The following is a 22,253-nucleotide window of genomic DNA, read 5'->3' on the forward strand; positions in this document are numbered from 1 at the left end:
GACAGACAGACAGACATCGTACTACTTTGTATTATTGATAGACAGGTTTAAAATTTGGGCTCGGTAGTTTTATCATCAGCGCTATTTATAGAAGCTTTTTTTGTCAGCTTACATAAGCTATTCAATAAGACTCAGCCACCATCAGTCGCTGACTATACATGTCTAATTTACATAATATGTATATACATTGTTTAGATTAAGTAAAAAAATCCTGTTAGAATTCAAATTATAACAAAGATGATAATCTTGCAAAGCAGCAATTCTTTGTATTAGATAAATAACGAAAATTAATATTTCAGTAATCTATAGGGGGAAAAATAGTTACCGGCAGCTGCGCGTTAACCGCGAAAAGCCTCAAATTTAAACCAGTTTAAATGCTTTGAATTTTCTTTTGCCATATTTGAGTGAGGGTTGGGCCGATTTTATAAATTGTAAAATGTTGATTTCTCTGAAAAAAATACCTCAAATTAGAAATTATTTTAAAAATGGGTTCTTCATATTCTAAACTAAAATTTTCACAGTTGTAATACTTTTTTATTAACAAAGGTTTGCTTCTCAACATTATGATATTATTCTACAATTTAGATAATTCATAGTTCCAAATTCGCTAATATACCCTTGGGAGGGTTTATGATTATTTTGTGGTAGGGTACCCCCCCGGCACGCACTATTTTGTGGTGGGGTGCCCAATTTTGTTTTACTTTTTCTTTTTTAAAACTGAAATAAAAAATGGCGGGATCGAATTCAACCCCCCCTCCCGGCCCCCCCGCCACTTCAAGTACTCCAAAAGACCTCTAGGGGCGTATTCGCTAGTCATAAATAAGGCATTTAAAAACTAAAATCTTACCCAGTAACATATAGACACTATTTGCTAGAGTAGCTTGTAAAAAATAATTAACAATAAAATGGATCTAGGATATACGTGGATATATTGTTGTCAGTTTAGCTTAATATTATTATCTCATCTGTTGGTCACTTCGTGCATCCAGTAGGAGGGGAGGGGATATTGTAAAGGGGGTGGATGTGGGAACCGTTATTTTAGCCTGCTGCGAGTATTTCTTTATCAGAGTACATAAGAATCTGATGTAACGTCCAAGTAACAATATATCGATTATAATCAATACATAAGATTTACAATTAGTAACAAGAAAGTACGAAAAACTGCACACACGCTCAAAAATACAAATTTTCAAAAAGAAGACGTCAACTTTTATCCAGTTATTGTTTTCAAATCATCATAAAATGTGTTCAATAAGTTTTTTTGTGATTTTATTAATTTTCCCTCTAAATGTTAAATACGACAGTTTGTGTAATGAACTTGGTGAGTGTCAGCTCATACCAATAACGAAATTAATTCGGAAGAAAATCACGAAACCTATACGTGTTTTTCAGCTGTCGTTGGGGGGCAACACATCGTAAAATTGACGACCTCTCCATTTGCCCCCCAAATTTTTTTTTAGATTTATTTTGCTTGTTGGTTATACCTTATTCCTGGTGAGTGTAGTCCGTTGGTCAGTTATTGAGGAAATGTGATTTTTTGTCACGTATATTATTCTACATCCATTGATATATATATATATGTATATATACTAGCGGTTAGCGAGACCCTACAGACAAAAAAGCTTACTATATTATAGGATTATATATGTAGTTTAATTAGTTCTCTTAGAAGCAAATGAGAAGAAAAATACTTAATTTCTCTGTTTAGAAAGGAAATATTTATTGAATCAACAGAAAGAGTTATATTTCTCCCATTTTGTTGAAATAACCCCCTTAGAATAATATTAGGGTTTGTATCCATGCCGATGATTAAATATTCTCGCTAATTTTCTATAAATATAAAAAGTTGGGCAGGTGAATTATCTTTTAAAATAAATGCAGCAAAAATTTGACTGTTAATGAATGCAGATGTCAAAAATCCTTTAAATCAGTACGATATAAGAAAAAGTATGCAGTTAAATATAATACTAACTTGTAATGTTAAAAGCATCGTTTGAAATTTTTATTTAGTCTTGACATTTAGGGAAAAATTATAATAATTCACCACACCTTTAAAAAATGTACATTATTTTTCCTCCTTTCAATCTTTATATTTGTATATAAGATAATAAAATATTTAAATTACAGTTAAACCAATCGATTAGCACAAAAATGCTACTGAAATAATTAGTTATGTAACATATGATACTTGTCTAATGTTTGTGAAACAAATTCTATTTATTTAGTGAGAGGTTGTTAATTAGATTTTGTGGTACTAGAAATACAACTACATAATGTACAAACTATTTTAGTTATTTCAACTGATAAGAAAATAAGTAGAGCTTCAAGCAAATTATATCATTTGATAGATCAACAACAGTTTGGAATTGCATGAATTTAAGGGCCGATACATTGATGTATGTCCTAAATGGTGATTATCCCTTCTGTAGATTAAATTGGTGGTTTTTGAAACTTTTGGTCATTCAGTTTAATGAACAAACCAATCAAAATTAAATTAAAGTCCCCAAAGTTGTTGGCCAACAAATAAGAAAATCTTATCATAAAACTTTGGGGACTAGTGTAATAAACAACCCAATGTCCCCCCCCCCCCTACCTGTTTAATTGAAATGATTGATAGTATAAAGAGATAAAAGTTTAAAATTATGCCAGAAGTATTTTAAAAAAAATACTTTTCAGATCTTAGAGAATGTGGGGTTTTTCACAATGTTTGATAATAATATTTATACAAATAAAAAGATCAGAATCAGAGGTGGACTGTCAGGAGGTAATTATTTTTTCCAAGTAGAGCTTTAAAACAATTAACATCCTCAGGATTAGAACCAGTTCTCAGACATACTGAAAAATCATTTATATTCCCTCAGGAAAAAAAACTGGTTTTAATCTCATAAGTTTTTATTTTAATATCCTAAGAAAGCTGTCTATAATACAATGCAATAACCAACTATTCTGCTTCTCTGCAATTATACATGTATGGAATTAAATATCATTTTAAGCTAAAAATTATTTGAAATATCATGTTTCGTTCTCAAAGTTCTGTAAGTTTCTTTCTAAACATCTTAAGATCATCATCATCTCTACAAAAGTATCTTCTCTAATTCCTTTACTTCATCCACTAATTTAATTTTGAACTAGTTATCTTAATTAACGATTAATGATAAATTAATAATTTATATAATTTTACATAATTTTTTCTTCCATAATTTAATTAGCTTAAGAAATATTCTTAAACAAGTTAATTATCTTCACTAATCAAAAGGATAATTCTGTTTTGTAAGATTTTAAAGGAAATTTTACGTATATGCTTAGAAAAATGAAACATCAAAAGCATCAAAAAACGATTTGGGTTGGTTTACTCCCTTAAACTGAAAATTCATTTTTGTCAATTGTAAAAAAATGTGTTATAAATAAATATTTGATATTTTTGTAAAACAGTTTGTGATCAAATTTCAAGCCAAGGGAAACTGCATAAAATCTTATATAAAGACATACCCCTAGAGGCTTCCAGTGGCACTCTAAATGTTTTTCTTTTATAAAAATAATATGTTACCTGTCTATGTTGCATTCAAGCCTCTATGATACCTGTCTATGTTGCGTTCAAGTCTCTATACATAAAAAAATTTGATTTTTTTGTGATTTCTCTTGGGAGGGTCGTGGTACCCTCCCTCAAAATAGTTTTAAACCTTCCCAGGACCTATACGAAGCTACCCTGTTATAGAGAACCCAATCGGTTCAGTGGTTAGTGAGATCCTTTAGTACAAACACACAGACAAACAGATATCCTGTTACTTTAGTATAAGGATGTGTAAATATGTTGTGTTTTGTGGTAACCAAGAAAATAATAATTTCTCTTATCAAATGATGCTTTCTTTTATTTTCAGAAATCTTACGAGTGCAATACCATGCTGGTTAAGGACTATTTCATTTCATTTCATTAAGAAATATAATCTTTTATTAAGATATTTTATTTATAATATCATCAAAGAACATTTAAATATTTCTGTTTTTAAAAAAAACCTCTTCTTCAAATCCTCATGTTCATAAGAAGTGCAGCAATAACATGTCAATATCATAACCTTATATGAAATAAATATATTCAGTTATTTTTAAATTAAAAAGAGAAAAGTTTAATTCTTTAAACAATAAATTTGCCAGTGATATTTTATGCATTATTTTATAATAATCTACTCTGTGATTGTTATAGTAACCTTTTGAAGGAAGAGCATCCAAGTTATAATAGAATAGCTTCACTACAATAGTAACCATTATTTACATGGATGTCCAAGTTTTTATATTTAGGCGGATAAAATGAGGATTTTCTAAGGTTAGAGAAAAAAATCTAGGGAGTCAAAACGAGGGGTTTTAAAGTTTGAGGGAGGGAAACACCTTATTTAGTTTTTCCAAGGGCCATGATTCAGCAAATTAATTCCATTTGGAATTGCTGAAGATTAGGATATTTGTATGACTTGATGTTGGCGTAAAACCTGTTTTGGGCTGTAACTAAAGGGAAGTGGCAAAGCAGGAGGGGGGGGGGGGGGGCCGGGGGGGGGGGTGTTGGTACGAAGTGGTATGTGAGAAAATTTAACTTAGAACTGTTTTTCAGAATCCCTTGGTTTTCTTAATAAAAGTATAAATATTTATGTTCTTGATTTTGTTCAAACAAATATAAAAGAGTTGTTTGTTCAAAAGAAAAATATTGTTAGAATCAGTGGCGTGCGAAGCACTTTGATTTAGGGGGGGGCATTTTGATTATATATACTAATTTTAAATAAGGGCGTTTTAAGGGGTGGGATTATTTGATTATGGGCCTTCTAGTCCTTATCCCTTCTTCCCCATCCCTATTTCCCATTTATATCCCCCATCTCTTCCCCCCACCATCTCTTCTCCCCCATCCCTTCTCCCCACCCTGCAATGACCGAAGGGAAGGGAGCTAGAAAGCATCTTCGAAAAAAAAATACAGAAGATAATTTAACCTTCCCCCCCCCCCCCCACCACAATACATTTTTTATGGGTGGAAGGGGATGTTATAAAATCTCAGCAGGAAGGATGAAAAACCCCATTAGAAAAAATTTTGGGGGGGTGGAGATAAAAACACTCATTTTGGAAATAATTTACCAAAAATTAACCTAATATGTAAAACTGATTTTAAATATTTCTTTATTGTATGACAACAAGGATGACAACATCTTTAAGTAGCAAAGCACAAAAAAAAACATCCGACCTCCATGAATTTTTAATAGTTAATTATACTCCATAATGATGAGAATGTTAACATTAAGTTTTAGCCTTCTATCTTTAATTGCAGTTGAAAAATCATATTTCCCCTTTAGCATTACGTACTGACAGCCATAGTGGATTATAGAGAAGCTAAAAAGTTATATCAACATATCCTACCCTCTTTAAATGGCACTTTAAAACTCTGTTAATTTTTGATTAAGTGGTGTTTCCAAGGATTTATAAGGGCGGTGTGTGAAGCGCACCTAAAAATATTTACTAAAAATTAAAGACAACAAGAGTGGCGTATTTTATCAAGTTAGGAATATAGAGTGTAGTTAGTTTTAAGGGTTTTTAATGAAAATTCAAAATTTACATAAAAAAAACATGTTTTTTGTAAGGGTATGTACACAAAAAAAATGATAAACTTATCCTGAAAATAATATGACATCATATATATAGTTATACAGACAGACATACAGTGTTGAGAAAAAGGCTTAGATAAATATCAACGCTATTTCTTTTTTATATAAAATAACTTTTTGATTAAATATTTGTTGTTTACACATGTTTTTATAGAAATAAAAACAAAATATACAATATGATAAAAAGCAGAAACCATTTGGAAGGGCGCGAAGCGCAAATTTTTTTCTTCAAATATGCAGGGAGGGAGGGGTTTTTGGGCTATTTATTACACTAGTCCCCAATATTTCATATAAAATTTTCTTATTCGTTGGCTCAACAACTTTGGGGACTTGTGTACATACCCTTACAAAAAAAAATGTTTTCTTTATGGAATTTTGATTGGTTGGTTAATTAAGTCGAGTTTCCATACATTTCATCAACTAATTGTAATCTATATAAGGGGTAATTTTGTGTATCATCATTGGGGATGTACAAAATTTCTTTAGTAAAAAGTTTATATCATACAAAATAAAATACTTCCTATTACCTGGCTTGTTATGCTCAGTGAAAAAAGATTATAACCTAATTTCTACACTAATTAGAAAATTTGGTAAGGTTAAATGAATAGTAGCTGTCTGATTGGCGCGAAGGGCCAAAATTTTTTTTTTTTTTGGTATTTCTTGATCTTTTTTTGGAAACTGGGATAGTTTTGCTTTTTGTAGGGTAGGGGGCAAAAAGGGGCATTTTTGTTGACCAGGGGGGGGCAAAATGGGGCATTTTTCAACATTTAGGGGGGGGGGGCAGGGGGGGCAATGGCTAGGGGGGGGGGCAGTGGGGGCGTTTTGATCGCTAGGGGGGGGGGGCGATTGCCCCAAACGCCCCCTTCGGTTCGCACGCCACTGGTTAGAATTTTGAAGAGGAAAAGTTTGATACCCCGTTCCCTACGTAAATTAAGATATTTTGCAGTGTTGACAAATAAAACCCAGGGAGTAAGGGAGGGGACAATGAATCGAATATTCAATTTTTAGGATTCTCAGACTTTGGGTACTGGCTTAAAGGGAATGTGCAAGAATTTAGCAGTTTCTGACTGAGTTTGGGTACTAGTGCATCAAATGCCGCTAACTCGCCTAGTTAGTTTTGAATATAGCAGACGGAAGAATTTTTTATGAGATGGCTGGTTTAAAAAAAAATTCTCCAAAAAATATAATTTCATAGATAAAAACATTATTGTGATATTTGTGTAATAAACAATCTAAGAACCCTTATCTAACAACCTAAATATAATTCTTGTGTATAGTGGTATTTAATATCTAGGAATATGGGTTGAACGAGTTACAGGGAGATTGTTCTAGTAATTAATTACAGAAACATGATATCTTAGTTAATTATCAACAAAGGGATGTTTTTCCTCTTTAAATTTTGAAACCTCTCATTTTACTCCCGTCATAATTTTTCAAAAATACATTAGATTACCCCCCTTACACTTTTGAATCTCCCAATTTTACCCCTCACAAAAAAGGCTTAGGCGTCTTTGCTCAAAGAAACTCTTACTGCATGACTTCAAAATCTTGAACTGAAAGAGGGATACCCTGTTGAGTAGATATTTGACAGAACTTACACAGAATAAATATAATATTAAACTATGAATAATAATATAGAAATACGAAATTGAGGGAAAACTGCTATCATTTTGAAAGGGTTTAATTGTATAAAATATTTAGTTTAATTGACCTATCTTAATAGGCACACAAATCTAACATATTTTTGAACCTATTTTAGTACTAGTATACAAATCTATTATTTTATTGTAATTCCTGTCTGTATTTCTTGGGACCATTTTCTACTTACGACATATTTTAGTACTACATATTTAAGCAATGATTTAAAAAAAGGTTTGAATCCAACAAAGTTGAAAATTGAAATGTAAATGAAAAAAAATTAACAGTCAGTGAGTGACCACAATTTTGGTATGGTTACAAGTGATTTTGACCTGGATAGGATGTGCAGGTAACCAGGGATCTAAAGGGATAAGACAAATGCCGATAAATTGATGTACATCCCCAATAATTATTCACAAAATTATCCCTTCTGTAGATAACATTTTAACAAACCAATCAAAATTCAATAAATGTCCTCAAAGTTGTTATTAAAAAAACTTTAGTGCCTAGTGTAAAAAAACACCCAATGTACCCCTCTTCCCTGGCAGGTAAGATATAATTATTTACAGAGAGGGAGAGGATAATGGAGTGTGAATTACAGAGGCACCCAAAGTTATCATCAATTTTATCTTATTTGTTGCTATAAACTTTGGGTACTTTTATAGAGGTTTCATTGAGTGTCTATATTTTTCCATCAATAGTTTTAATCTACAGCAGGTGTAATTTGTTTTTCAACATTGGGGATGATACATGAGATTTATCGTCCATTGTCTTATCCCTTCAGATCCATGATTTTATAGCAGGCATGCTTAAATCTAAAGAAGTTGCAATAGTAACGACTCTGCTATACTTGACTTAAATTATATGGCTTAAAACTAATGAGGCACAAATTAGGTGGGATAATAAATAAAACCCCTGCAATTATAAAAAGGCTTAATGAAAAGTGAATTTCAATAGGTTAGCTATATTACACAAACAGACCGACATCCGCTTATTTTCTTATTTAATATTAAAATACCAGTTTAGACTCCATTCCCAAGAGAGCAATAGAATAATTCATTCATATATTTCTAATCAGGCATGTAGGAATAGGACAATGGAAATTTTCTTTTTATCTTTGAGTAAAAGATAATAAGCCAAGTTATAGCAACAGTTGTATAAAGGTTTTAAAAAGAAAACTTAATTCCATTTGAAAATGCTGAAAATTTGGATATAAGTATGGCGTAATGCTTGCGTAAAACTTGTTGTCGTTCTCTTTCAGGATTTTTTTAAATAAAAAAAAATTTAAAACAACCCCTCTCCCTCTCCCGGTCCGTTATTTTTTTTTTTTTTTTTTACAATTTTTAGGGTACGTTATATGGCAAGGAAACCGCTGCGGCCATAATCATTATTTTGCAAAGGAGGGTGGGGGGATTCATAAGAGGATTATACCGAAAATTTTCATTTAGATTTGTTTTTTGTTTTTAGAATTCTGGTCCCTTGTCCATGATTAATTTGTAAAATTAATCTTTTTATGCTATTACACAATTGTTTTAAAAACTTATTAACGATATCCTATTACATGTAGGATTCAATTAAATTTCTTTTTTGTTGTTTAGAAATAACTTTATAAATAAAAAAAGTTTCACATTATTCGATTTAACTTACTAAATTATTTTCTTTTTTAGTGCCGTCAAGTCTGCTATGAAATGTACCCAGGAAAATATTTCATGAAAAATATGCAAATTTTTGGTAGTCGTTAATTTATTTGACTGTTATCTCCAGGGCTCGGCAGTCGCGCGTCAGCAGCCTGTAAGCCTCAGGGAAATCAATCTTTAAGAATTTAGAAAATAAGCTATAAGTCTAATCCTGACCCAAATAACCAGGGCTCAGGCGTGGCTGCCGAGCCCTGGTTATCATACATTGTCAGTCGCTATCCTTTTCAATAATCCTTATACTAAAGTAACAGGATGTTTGTCTGTTTGTGTATCTGTGTGTCTGTACCGAAGGATCTCGCTAACCGCTGAACCGATCGGGTTCTCCTTAACAGGGTAGCTTCTCATACGTCCCGGGAAGGTTTATAACTATTTTCTTGGGGGGTGGGACACCCCCAACCCCCCAAAAATGAAAAATACCCCTCCCCCCCAAAAAAAATTTAAAATTATAAATGATGGGGAGGGGGGGGGGGGAGGGACCGGTCACCCCCTCCCAAAAAAAAAAAAATTCCATCCCCCAAAATATTTTTTTTTTACTTTTTCTTTTAAAATCTAAAATAAGAAATTGGGTTATCAAATTCGACTCCCCCCTCCTCAAGGGCCTCTGGGGCGTAGCTGCTAGTTAACAATATAAAGAAATATATAAATTACAAACCTGGATAAAAAAATGAGTGGTTCTAAATTAGTAATGGCCACACTTTTTAACCAATCCAGAGTATATATAGTTTTTTTTTGTTATTAGTGATGTAAACTATTTTTATCGCCCATTTTCTTATCTCTTAAAGGACTTGGAAGTATAGAAAATAAAAAAGTAATGAAGAAATTGATGTATATTTTATTTTTAATTTGTAAAACTATGAATGTCTAATCATATTAAATTTAAAAATATAAAAAAAATAATATTCTTAAGGAAAATATTAGGATGATTAAAAATTGAAAAACGCAATTAATTATAAACTTGCTTTTTAAGCAAATTTTTTTTTATTCATTTTAAGTTGGGTAACTATAAATCTGTTTATATCTTAAAATTTTACTTAATTACTGCTATCTTTTCTTTTTATATTCAAGTTAAAAAAAAGGCTTTATTTATATTCTATGTCATTTCGAATGGCATCACAAGTGTAATGTCAGTTAAATTACTTCGTACGGCCTTATCGTTACTGAGCAGATTTAGCACGTTTTAGATAATACATACCTTCTTAGTAACTGTTAAACTAAAAGAAGTAAATAGAAGCAATTCTAAAATCATTACCAGAATGTCCGTACGTCCATTTTAAACATGTTGATTTTTTTACATTTTTAACAACAAATTTGTATGTGACCTAATTATCCGATTGGTCTGATTTTTGGTATACTGATTCCTGGGACAACAAAGTACAATATTATAAGCGAAGCAACTCTATAATCAAGTCCTAAAAATGTAAGTATGTCCATAATTATTATCCTGTATCAAGCAGTTTTTCAACAAATTTACTTACAATTTTGCTTTGACTCTTCGCATTCTGATTATTCAGTTCTGACATTAAACAAGCGCGCGTTAATGTCCGTTTGTCCTACCGTTTCAGAGCTTCGCTTTTATGGATGTTGTCATCCTTGTTTATATTGAAATATTGTTGCATCACAGGAGTACTACGAATCTGACTGCGTAAATTCAGGTTGGAATACAAATCTTACAAATTTTTGTTTAATTTAGCCAAATTTGAATATAATTTTGTAATAAGTGATTATCTTTCCTGTTATATTGAATTTTGTATGGGTTTTGCACGAAAATTACATTAAAAAATATAATTTTTACATAAAAGAAATTCCTTCTATCGTAGTCAATTCCAAAAGTATCACAATAAAAAATAAAATCTTTACATAAACTTAATTCATTTTTAAGATTTCAAATTACCTCAAGTATCATTTTCCATTATCATTTAGAAATGTTAGTTGTAAGAGAATCCCTAAACCGTCTTTTATGTTAGGTTTCCTTTTCTATAAGATTTATTCAATAAATTCTTATGAATAGAGAAGCCATACCTCTTGTACATTTCCTTGCTTCTTTGATATAACTAAAGCGTTTGATAACTGAAAACCTATTAATATTCGCTGGATTAGAACTGGTTCTCAACATTACTGAAAAATTATGTATAGCACCGTATTACAGATAATTTTCCACAATTATCAAAATAAATATATAATTGTATGACAAATCTTAAACTCTCAGAGTCGCGGCAAAACTTCACCGAGTCAAGCTCCTCCTCAGCTGTATTTGCCAATGAACTGTGTACCAACAATTCAGAGACGAGAATAGGTAGGATGGTTTTGGTTGGCGTGGCTACTATAAAAGTATCATATATCTGGTTAGTCTTTAATAAATAGTTGCTTGATTGGTACTTTGATCTTTGATTGATGTATATTACTATTTTATTGCAAATTATAATAATCAGATAGACCATTTTATAATTAACCGAAATCTATAAGTTATACATAACGTGACGGTTGAGTATTAACACCCCACCTCCTATCTTTTTAAACAAATTAGAAAAAAGGGAGTAAGAGGTTTAATTTTTCCTCTATGCCTTACCCCTGCAGGAGGGCCCTTGTACCCAATATAACTTAACCTAACATGACCTAAGGTAATAAACAACCCTTTTTTTTCAATTTCTAAAAAAAATATTGGGGTGTGAGGGGATGGGAGATTATATTGCACTCTAAATTTTTATGTTTTTTATTTCATTATTTTAAAAATGTTTTTGTTTTTGTTTTTAGAATATTTGAAGCACTCTAGATGTTTGAAAGAGATATCTGAGCATCATTGCCATGACTACAACGAGGTATTTACATTTGATTCTATACTTAAGATTATTCAAGTACAACAAATTTTAAGTAATATACATAACTAGATTCTTGAAACCCTCTTCTGTACAATTTATTTAACAAATGTAATGTTTATTAGGGATCTTAAGGAATAAGTTATTAGACAATATGTTAATATACATATAATGATAAATAAATTAGAATGAATCCTTCTAGAGATTTGAATTGTTGGTTTAAAAGTTGGGACTCTGCTTGTCACGGATATACAAAGTTATCTGAACTACCGTATATTTTCTTATGACGTCATCTGGACGACCATAACTTAGAAAAGCTTTGGCCATTCGAGGGATGAAATTTTTTTGCAGGAGTCAAGTGCTTTATTAAGCTACTAGCGGCTACGCCCCTAGAGGCCTCTAGGGGCACTTGAGGAGGAGTCGAATTTAATAATTCAATTTCTTATTTTAGATTTTAAAAGAAAAAGTAACAAAATTTTTTGAGGGGGGAAATTTTTTTTTTTTGGAGGGGATGCCACCCCCTTATTTTTAATTTTAGTTGAAAAAATTCAAAATTTTTTTTTTTTGGTGGGGGGGTTTATTTTTTGGAGGGGTTAGGAGTATCCCACCCCCCAAGAAAATAGTTATAAACCTTCCCGGGACCTATGAGAAGCTTAGTTATATATTATACATTTTTAATTCAATACTTTAATAAGAAAATTATATTCCTTAACACTTTAACATTAACAAGAAAAATCTTTAGTGTGGCTTTTGTATAGCTAAAATTAAATCATACGAAAAAAATTTACTGATATAAAAAATGTGTTTGGTAGTTTTTCAGCATTTTTGTTTTAAAAATGAATATATACATAAAATAAATTTGACAAAAAATTTCTCTTTGTTTAACACCACACTTGGACACACAATTTATAAGCACATAGGGAGGGTTAAAATTAACATACCTTCATTAAGAAATCATAAAGCACCCACACCACTACCAAAAGCATTTAATTAGCACAATATACATTTTGTCTCAAAAATGATCAACAACACATTTTCAAAAATAAACAAAGACAGAAGCCATTAGGCTTGGTATGCCATGTCTTACACATTCTCTCACCTCTCGGAGAACAGTAGCAGACACGACTTAGACAAAATTTATCCCCCAAATTTACACATAATTTTTCCTTTTTTGAAAACACATAATATCCATGACACTGCTAGTAACCAACTAATCAAATTTCAATGAAAATATTAAAAGTTTCTTTTATTAAGACCATGCAGACTATGATAAATACATATGTACTGATGCCCTATACTACAGAAGAAGATTACAATCATAATGAAACAACCCTTTCTCCACAACAAATTTGTTGGTAATTTATTTTTTTTTTAAGAGGCTTCTTTTTCATTTTTTTTTGGGGGGGGGGGTGTCCCACCTTTCAAGAATATAGCTTAAAACCCATCACAGGACCTATAGGTATATACCCTGAAGAGTAGAATCTGATCGGTTCAGTGGTTACCAAGATCTTAAGGGACAAACGGATGGACAGACGGACAGACAGAAATACATCGTTCTACTTTGTATTGTAGATAATCATATAATTTTGAATTTTTTTATTATAAATCTTTTTGTCGTGGTATTGCCACTTATAATGATTGTTCTGAAACCATTCCTAAAAATCTAAAATATCTAATTATATTTTTAGTAGCTACAATAACTTTCTGGCCTGTGCTAAAAATTCTAAACACGGTGAGTTTTATATTAAACAAGGGATTAGACAATGGACGATATATTGATGTATACCCCCAATTGTGATTAACAAAATTTTTTCTTCTATAGTTATTGTTAGAAATGTTTAGACACTACAAGTTTGTATAACCAACCAACCAAGATTTAATAAGAGAAAAAAAGTTTTTAAAATCGCAAATGAGAGAACGTGCATCAGGACAATTTACAGTCAAATGACCCCAAGTGTCTTACAGCATAACAGCAGTGAGGGAGAAGGCATTGGGCTGTTAATTACACTAGCCCCCAAACTTTTAAAGTAATATTGGCTCAACAATTTTGGGGACTTTTAATTAATTTTGATTGGTTGGTTCATGAAGTTGAATGTCCAAACTTTTCAACCACATATTATTGTCTTCAGAGGGGTAATTTTGTCTATTATCATTGGGAATGCACATCAATTAATCGGCCATTGTCTTATCCCTTAAGATTTCTGGTAAAACAGATAACTACTTTTATCTTAAAATGAAAAAATGAATTAGTTTGTTTATTGCACTTTTCCTGGAACTAATAGTCGTAGTTGATATAAAAATTTGACCTAATCTATATTTCACTTAGTACAACTTGTTTTGTTTTGCATTTGTATCAACAATTACGCAGTTAAAATCATAAATAGAAATTAGATAATGAATGTTTGATTTTGTTTTTGCTTCTCCTTAATGACCTTTGATTTTACAGTGCAGTTGGGAGGTTGGACACATTTCTCTTCTCTTTAAAAGATAATCTAAAATTACTTTATGTATCATTCCAGCCTTGCTAAGAATATTCTGTAAATGGTGCAAAATATTACATTTGGTCAAATCCTTTAGAATTTTTTAGGCTAGCCCCTGACTTAGTTTTACATTTTCCTGTATATCTATGTAAGGCTAAGAAAACCCTAATTTCTATGCTAGCCTAGTTAATTTTATAGGATTTTGCCTATCACATGAACTTTTTAATTTGATGGCTTAAGGCTTTTTTTGATTTTTCCTAAACATAAACAATTGTTTCCATGGGGATAATGAAAATTTCCATGTAGGGGTTGGGGTTCAAGAGAAAAAAAATTAAAGATTCTAAAACTATGTGCCTTGTAATCATGATTAATTTAAAATTTGCTTTTTAAGAGAGAAGGATAAAATTTTACACTTGCTTTAATTGACCTTTAATTTTAGAATTGAAAAGTGTATGTTTTGACAACAGTTATGATTCTATCGAGAAAATACTAATCAGTACAATGCCTCTTCATCTAAGGGTAAGTAATTCTACTTCTAAAATATTTTATGTTTTTCAAGGACTACCCATTGTCCTATCCCAATTATATCCTTTTACTATGCTTTAGAATTAAAAATGTTAGAAAAATGTATTTCTAAATCAATAAATAATATTGGAGTTGTTAAAATTTTAATTGGTTCAACTGATTAACAAAATCATACTTTAATTGAACGCTTTAAAATATTAGCATGTTTTAGAACTACTGTGTCGAACTTGTATGGAAAAGACCTGAGGACTGGAATTGTGTACCAACACCTGACACTTCCCTCCACTGGTATCTTCTGTACATCCTCATACCAGTGGTTCTATTCTCTCTGCTGGCAGTTGCTTACAGATTTGTACCTTTCAAGTTATATTAATAATAACTCAGCTTAATGTTAGCAGCATTTACAGACAATTCGTCCTTCATATCATCAATGGATCTAAATTATTTGTATGCTTGTTGGCAAAGCTACTCTATAACTAATGTCTTTCTGTCAACATATCAATAAAAATCTAACCTACAGTGGTTATAAATGCTCAATAATGAACATGAAAGTCTACTTTTCATTAATTTAAAATTTATACAAGGAGAATTATATCTAATAGCAGCACTCATTTATTGTTAAAACACATATTGAATCAATTCCTTATTACAAATATAATTAGTGTTCTTATTGTATAAGTTTACTTATAATTAAAAATGTTAAATCCCCAAAAGAAGCCCAAATGAGTAACTTTGTTACTAAAATACTACTAATAATTCCTGTAACTAAAAATTTGGTTGTGTAAATGTCTATTCGGTGATATTCGTTACCATATCAAACTTATGTAAGTTGGAAGATTGAAATATATATCATTTCTTTAAAACTAAACAATCATTCTTCTTAAAAGTAATACTCGCAGTTGGGTATAATAATAGTACTCCCGTACACCCCCTTTACCTCATCCACTTCCCTCCTAAAGGATGAAAAAATTGACCAATATATGAGTTACATATTAGCATCCTAAATTGACAACAATTTTGCCCCTGTCAATATATCCAAGTAAAATATATGCATCGTTATCATAAATTATCTGAATTTGTTTTTGTGTGTAAAAACCTTTCCATGGGGTGGGGGGGGTTGTTGTTGTTGAAGTGAAATGTTTGGGAAAAAATAAATGGAGGGGGAAGAAAAGCCGGAGGAAACTCACTCTTTTATCCCCCACCTCAGGTACCTCTTACGGCATATCTTTAAATTATCCTGAAAAAGCAGAAAATAATAAGATTATGATTTTAAGAGAAGAGATTTTTTTTCAATCTGTCAACTTAATAATCTTGTAAACTTAACTTTATTGTGATATTGTGTAATGTAAAATCTTATTTAGTACTTATTATCATATTACTTATTTTGTATCTGATACTTATTATAAATGTATAGAATTTGTGATTTATATTGTAATACATTATAAAATTAAGGGTTAAAGATAACACATAAATTTTAAAATTTCAATCCTGAAGTTATATTAAAGTTTATAAGTCTAATTTTTGATTTCTTCCTATTTCAGTTTTACATCTCTTTTGTTTAGGTCAGGGACGAAGGACCAGGATTCTGACAATTGAAATGAAAATTTTTAAATTTCACCACAACCTAAAATCCTTCTCCCCCCCCCCCTCTTTCGTGCCTACTTCCCTTTAGTTAAAGCACAAACAAGCTTTACGCCAACATTATGCCATAAATATCCAAATCTAAATTGCTGAATCACGCCCCCTTGTTTAGGTAAATATACATTTTTTTTTCAAAATTAATTTAAATAACTACAATTTTGGTTTATTTATTTTGAAACAATTAATTATGTTGCTAGTTGGGTCTTGAAATCAGAATATCCAGTTGGATTTAAGCCCCAAAATTTTTTATTGCTTTATCTGTGTTTTTCTGATTCTTTTGATTTTTAATAAACATAAAAAGTGAAAGTTTCATTCAAAGGCCGCATGATATAATTTCAAAGGTTAAAGATTATCATACAATAAGTAAACTTGTCTCTATGTGGAAGTAAAGATGTAAATTTGTATCTTGTCAATTAGTATCAAGATTAATTATGTCATTTCTTACAACAGAGCTGATCTATAATTTTCATTTAAGGGGAGGGGACATAAGGACTGTAAATTAATTATACTGGTATTCAAAGTTTTATAGGCCATTACCCTAATTTGTTGCCTGAAAACTTTGGGCAAATTTATTCAAGCTTAATTGTTAGGTTCAAATAAGTAGCATCCATACTATACACGTGACGTAGGAGGAGGAGGATGTGAACACCACCCATAAAAAATAAATTGAGATGGCGTGCTTTTCTCTTTTCTACCCCCTCAAGGTTTAACAACCCTTTGATGATTCATTGTGCACGCCATTAGGACGTACATCAATTTATCCACTATCATTGTCTTATCCCTTTAGATCGATGCTGATTTTATACTAAACGCAGTAAGTAATTTTTGTTACATTTTTGCCGCACTTTTTAAAACTACAATATTATTTGAATGCCTGACGACAATAATCTTATTTTTAAAGTAAATATGTAACTGTTTCATATTTATGTTAAATTATCATTGTAATTCTGTTCTGTAATTAATCTTGCCCACTGATTCTTAATTTTTTGATATACCCAAAGCATTTGACTCTTGACCATGCTAGATAATTGTATCATTTCTAAGTTGTTAAGTTAGGTAATTGAATTATCAAAAAAATTATCATTTTTATATTAATTAGAGTTCTTTATCAGAAAGACTATGACTAATTAAAATTAATGTGACTTGAATTTGAACTAAATGTGTACAATTACCTACATATCGAAATTATATTATTTTGAAACATTGATATTAATTTTAATCTTAAGCGACTTGTTAATTGAAAGACAAATCCATTGATTTGAACATTTCATCTAATGACTTCAAAAATTTCTTTCATTGAACTTGGTCTTCTCTTTTAGTTAGCCTTTTCAATATATATTTTTATTAGTTATCTATCGCATCGTATTATAGACAGCTTTCTACGGATATTAAAAAGAAAAATTATAATATTACAACCAGTTTTGTTTGACCCGAGGGGCCGAAGGCCAGTGCTAACGAAACTGGTTTTAGTTTTACGATTTTTAATTTAAAATTGTAGAAAGTTGTCTGTAATACGATGCTATATGCTATACATGTTTTTTTTATTATGGCGGAGAACCAGTACTAATAAAGTGGAAATTTATCGGTTTCGAAGCCACACTGGTAAGCATATTTTTGCTCGGCTTTTTATTTCACCGTATCTTTTTCCTTTTTTTCATTCACCTTTCTAAAACTTTTCCCCTTCTCTTGTCTCCTTGTTTGCGCCTCAAAAAAATAAGTTGACCCCAATTTTACACCAGTATAATATTTAAACTATCCAAAATTTCAAATATTTTAAGATTATTATTATAAGAATGTTCTCAATAATTTAAAATTATAAATCCCTATATAAATTGAAAAATGACGTTATATAACTTTGTACAGTGTTCTATATATTATAGAAACTATTCTACATATTGTGATGACAATCTTGTAAGAAAATTAAATAAATATGTTTATGTCTTTCAATTTTGGTTTTATTGTGGCAGGAATTATCTACAAGTCTTGTCTGAAGGATGGTTTAAGTTTTGCTTTTGCTTCAGGCGAACGGAAAAGCCTGGAAAAATCTCAAAAAGATTATAGAATTTTATGTTTTCAATGACTTATTGGGTTTATTAATAACTAAATAGAGCATGGCCAACCGATCAGATATTCATTTTTACCACAATGACTAGAAAATTTCCTTACAATATGAATAAAGTAATATGTTTTATTGCTGTATAACAATCAATTGTTTCTCTTGACTTATTTTTAACTTTAGGAAATTGGAGCTTTATCCTTTGCTAATGAAATTCCCTACTACTTCCTTACCACCTCTCTCCCATAATACCTTTATTAAGACCGCCAGTTATGAATCTGTCCCCCTATTAAGTATTTGTGTCGGAGGCGTGCCGGAGGGGTTTAGAGGAGTGTCAAAACTTCCCTTAGAATACAATTTTTGAAAACTGCCCCTTCTTCACCCCCTAAATACTTACACTATCACTTTTGTCTTTGCACCCAATTAATGTATCTATGGTTTTAGACGCTTTTTTTGGCATTGGACAATTTTTTTTCGGTGTACACCAAAGTTAGAAGTCTAATAAACTTTTTTAGCTGTTCTTTTTGAGATGTTGTCATTCTCGTTAGTGTATATATTTACAACTTTTATCCCGAGGTTAAAAGCTAAAGTTGTAGAAAAAAAGTTTGATAATTTGGTTTTGTTGTTTTTGTGTTGGCACGCTTGGTTACACTCACCAGCTACACACTGCACAGACTGGAGCAATCACCCGCAAAACAAATTTTTAGCTAAATGAGCTATAATTTTCATCAAGTATTAAAATTAATATTAAAAAAATCTATTCTTGAAAGCTTATTCTTAATAATAGAATTTTTTTGTATAAAAAATATTTTCATTTAAACTAAACTCTTGAGTTGCATAGGCTCTGCAAGGCAAAGAATGGCTGCGGCTTTAAAAAAAAATATCAAACTTAAATAATCATTAGTTGAACCATTTTGTTTATGTATGAATAATTTTATTTGTGAGGTTTTTGCGGTTGCCGAGCCCTTGGTCAAAAGTATACATAGCGATACAAGGAAACAACACATGGACATGAGCTGAATATCAATCTTCCTTCAAAAATAAAAATAGGTGCCTCCCCACAAAGTGCTTGTGAAGCACTGAAAGTCATCCCCAACCCCCTCTAATTTATAAAAAATTTCATTAAGAGGGAGGAAGTGGTAATTTTTTGTTTGTTTTTTAATTACTCTATTTTGGTTTTTGTTAGGTCATAATAAGTATTGGGTTAGGGCCAACAGCAAGGTTAGGGCCCCAAGCAAGGTAAATGAAAAAAACACACCTCTTATTTTCAAAACATATAAAAATATATCAAGTTGTTTAGGACTGTTTTGAGATGAAAAATATAAAAGATAGTTTCCTGGAATGATAGATTAATAAGGTATGTGTGCAATCTAATGCTATTGTCCGTCTAACTGTCCCTCTGCTAGGAGAGGAGCCATTGTGTAGATATAAATTGATCATTTTGTACAGCTGTTTCACTAATGATTATTTGATCTCTATTGTGTCCTGTCAAAGGGATAATTGTATTTCACCTGGCCCCATTTTCCAGGATAGGGCCAGATATGTATAAATTGGTTTAATTATGCCTTATTTAGCAGGGAGAGAGGGAGGGGACAATGGATCGAATATTCAATTTTTAGGAGTCTCAGACTTTGAGTACAGGCTTAAAGGGAATGTGCAAGAATTTAGCAGTTTCTGACTGAGTTTGGGTACTAGCGCAAGAAATGCCGCTACTCGCTGTGTTAGTTTTGAATATAGCAGACAGAGAGTAATTTTAATATAATTACACGGCCCCCCTCCCATACTCTATTTCACTCCCTTCTTCCCCTCCTCCTTTTTAAAAGCAGATGAGGAAGGGAAATGGAGAAGGGAGGAAGGGCAAGGGAAATAAACAGGATAAAAAAAGGGCAGGGAGGCATGCACGTAATATTCTTGCCCAGCCTTACTCCCTGCTTATTTAGTACACAAATTGAATCTACCAATCATTATACCTAATCCATGTAATGTGTTTTTTTATTCTATATATTATTATTGTACATCTAAACTGAATCCTGTATTAGTTGATGGTAATAGATAATTTAGCGTAGCTAATCTATAACTAGTGAAGGTACGTCCGTCTGTCTATGTCGCTTGTTGTTACGAACCCCCTTAGCCGATCAATTGACAATCTAGGGTTATACATCTATTACCCTAAATATAATTAAGTCCGGATAAAGAGCTAAAAAATAATTTTTGGTGTAGGTAGAATTAATTCTGGCATTATAATAATGTTTATTCTCACACAATACGGTGACAATATGTGGAAATATTACTTTTTTCAACAACAAGGACGTATTTCTTCATAATAAACAAAGCTATACAAAAAGATTACTTAGCTTTTAGTTAATTTAGGCATGTTTGAATTGTACTATCGATTTCAAACATTGTATGCTGATTCCTGTTACAGTTAGGAACGATTTAGAAGGCATAGCAACTCTATAATCATAACCATAAAGTCAGTAGGTCTATTCATTAAACTTTTTGATCCTATTTAACATATCTGATTTTTAGAATACTGTTTTCTATAACAAATAAGGCATAATTTTTTTTCTCACTAAAGCATCTCTAAAATCAAGTCTAATCTTATAAGTATATATAAGTATAAAGAAAAGGTCTAAAAGTGAAGTGTAATAAAAGAAATAATATCCAACAATATTAATGCTTATATAAAAATATTTATACAAATGCATGCATATACATTTACACACTCGCACTCACACACACACACACACACACACACACACACACACACACACAAACTCTGAGTAAATACCAGAGGTCAGATACAGATAAAACCACTATTTATATTTATTTATTCAAGTTATATAAAGCCTCTTACATATGGGGGTTCTTAAGAAAGGAGAAGGCAGGGCTCGACACCCGACACTAAGCCTTAAATTTAAACATGTTTAGATGCTTTAAAAATTGTGAAAGGAAATAGCCATATCATTTAGACTTCCATCTGGTTTTTAAAATAGTAAAATAGTAAAATTTGTAAAAAAAAAAATAAAACTAGATAAAAAAAAATTTGTTTAAAATTAATTTATTGCATACAATACATTATAAGAAAATAAAATATTTTTAAAAAGAAATAAAGAATTAGCTAGAATATTAAGATTCAAATAAAATTTTATTAACTTTTATTGTTACTATAAAATTGGTAAATTGTACAGTTTTGACATCAGCAAAACATTAGTCAAAGTAATCTCTATCAAAATAAAGAATTTTAGCAATTTCCCTCAAAGTGCCTTGTCGACAACAGAACACCTCCACCCCACTCATACTTTTAAAAAAATCAAAAATACATGGAGATGGGGTTGTTTTCCTTTTTATTACTTTAGTTCTTGAAAAACAGTGGGGGAGAGGTTCACTGCTCGAAAAACACTTTAAGGGAATGCACAACATTTTTTAAATCTTTGAACTTCCTTTATAGTATTTGTTTGAATCTCTTTATTGTAAAGAAAATATACAATGTGTATTAAAATATTTTGTCAAAATCTTTTTTTATCTGAAAGTGAAGCTGGTAACCACTCTTCCATACCTCCAACCATTTTAATTATATCTTTAAAATTAGGTTCATGTACATGTTGTCATCTTAACTTGCAGGGATTATAAAAAAGAAGCTACGAGAGAGTATGATTACTTTAGCTCCACTCCCAGTGTAATAAGATGTTTGAAAAATCATAAAAATCATAATTAGAATATATACATAAAATATGACGATGAAATAAGTTATAAAAATGGTTCTA

At 31.0% G+C, this 22,253-nt stretch overlaps 1 protein-coding gene across 2 annotated transcripts; it reads left to right on the forward strand.

Moving 5' to 3' along the window:
• Positions 1-2,674: 2,674 nt before the first annotated feature.
• On the forward strand, positions 2,675-18,377 carry LOC145320607 (uncharacterized). 2 transcript variants are annotated; one of them, XM_080162821.1, is made up of 11 exons: positions 2,675-2,764; positions 3,879-3,909; positions 7,560-7,623; positions 8,942-8,969; positions 10,590-10,623; positions 11,178-11,264; positions 11,723-11,787; positions 13,039-13,139; positions 13,473-13,516; positions 14,704-14,783; positions 15,001-18,377. In XM_080162821.1, exons 1-11 carry the CDS (start codon positions 2,687-2,689, stop codon positions 15,160-15,162), a joined length of 774 nt encoding a protein of 257 aa, XP_080018947.1. In that variant the 5' UTR covers positions 2,675-2,686; the 3' UTR covers positions 15,163-18,377. The 2 variants fall into 2 exon arrangements, with proteins under 2 accessions (XP_080018947.1, XP_080018948.1); XM_080162822.1 differs by having other exon boundaries at positions 3,879-3,905; positions 7,562-7,623.
• The last annotated feature ends 3,876 nt before the right edge of the window (positions 18,378-22,253 follow it).

This window comes from Acartia tonsa, chromosome 1, assembly GCF_053477335.1.
Source record: "Acartia tonsa isolate MP-2025a chromosome 1, ASM5347733v1, whole genome shotgun sequence".
Lineage (NCBI taxonomy): Eukaryota > Metazoa > Arthropoda > Copepoda > Calanoida > Acartiidae > Acartia > Acartia tonsa.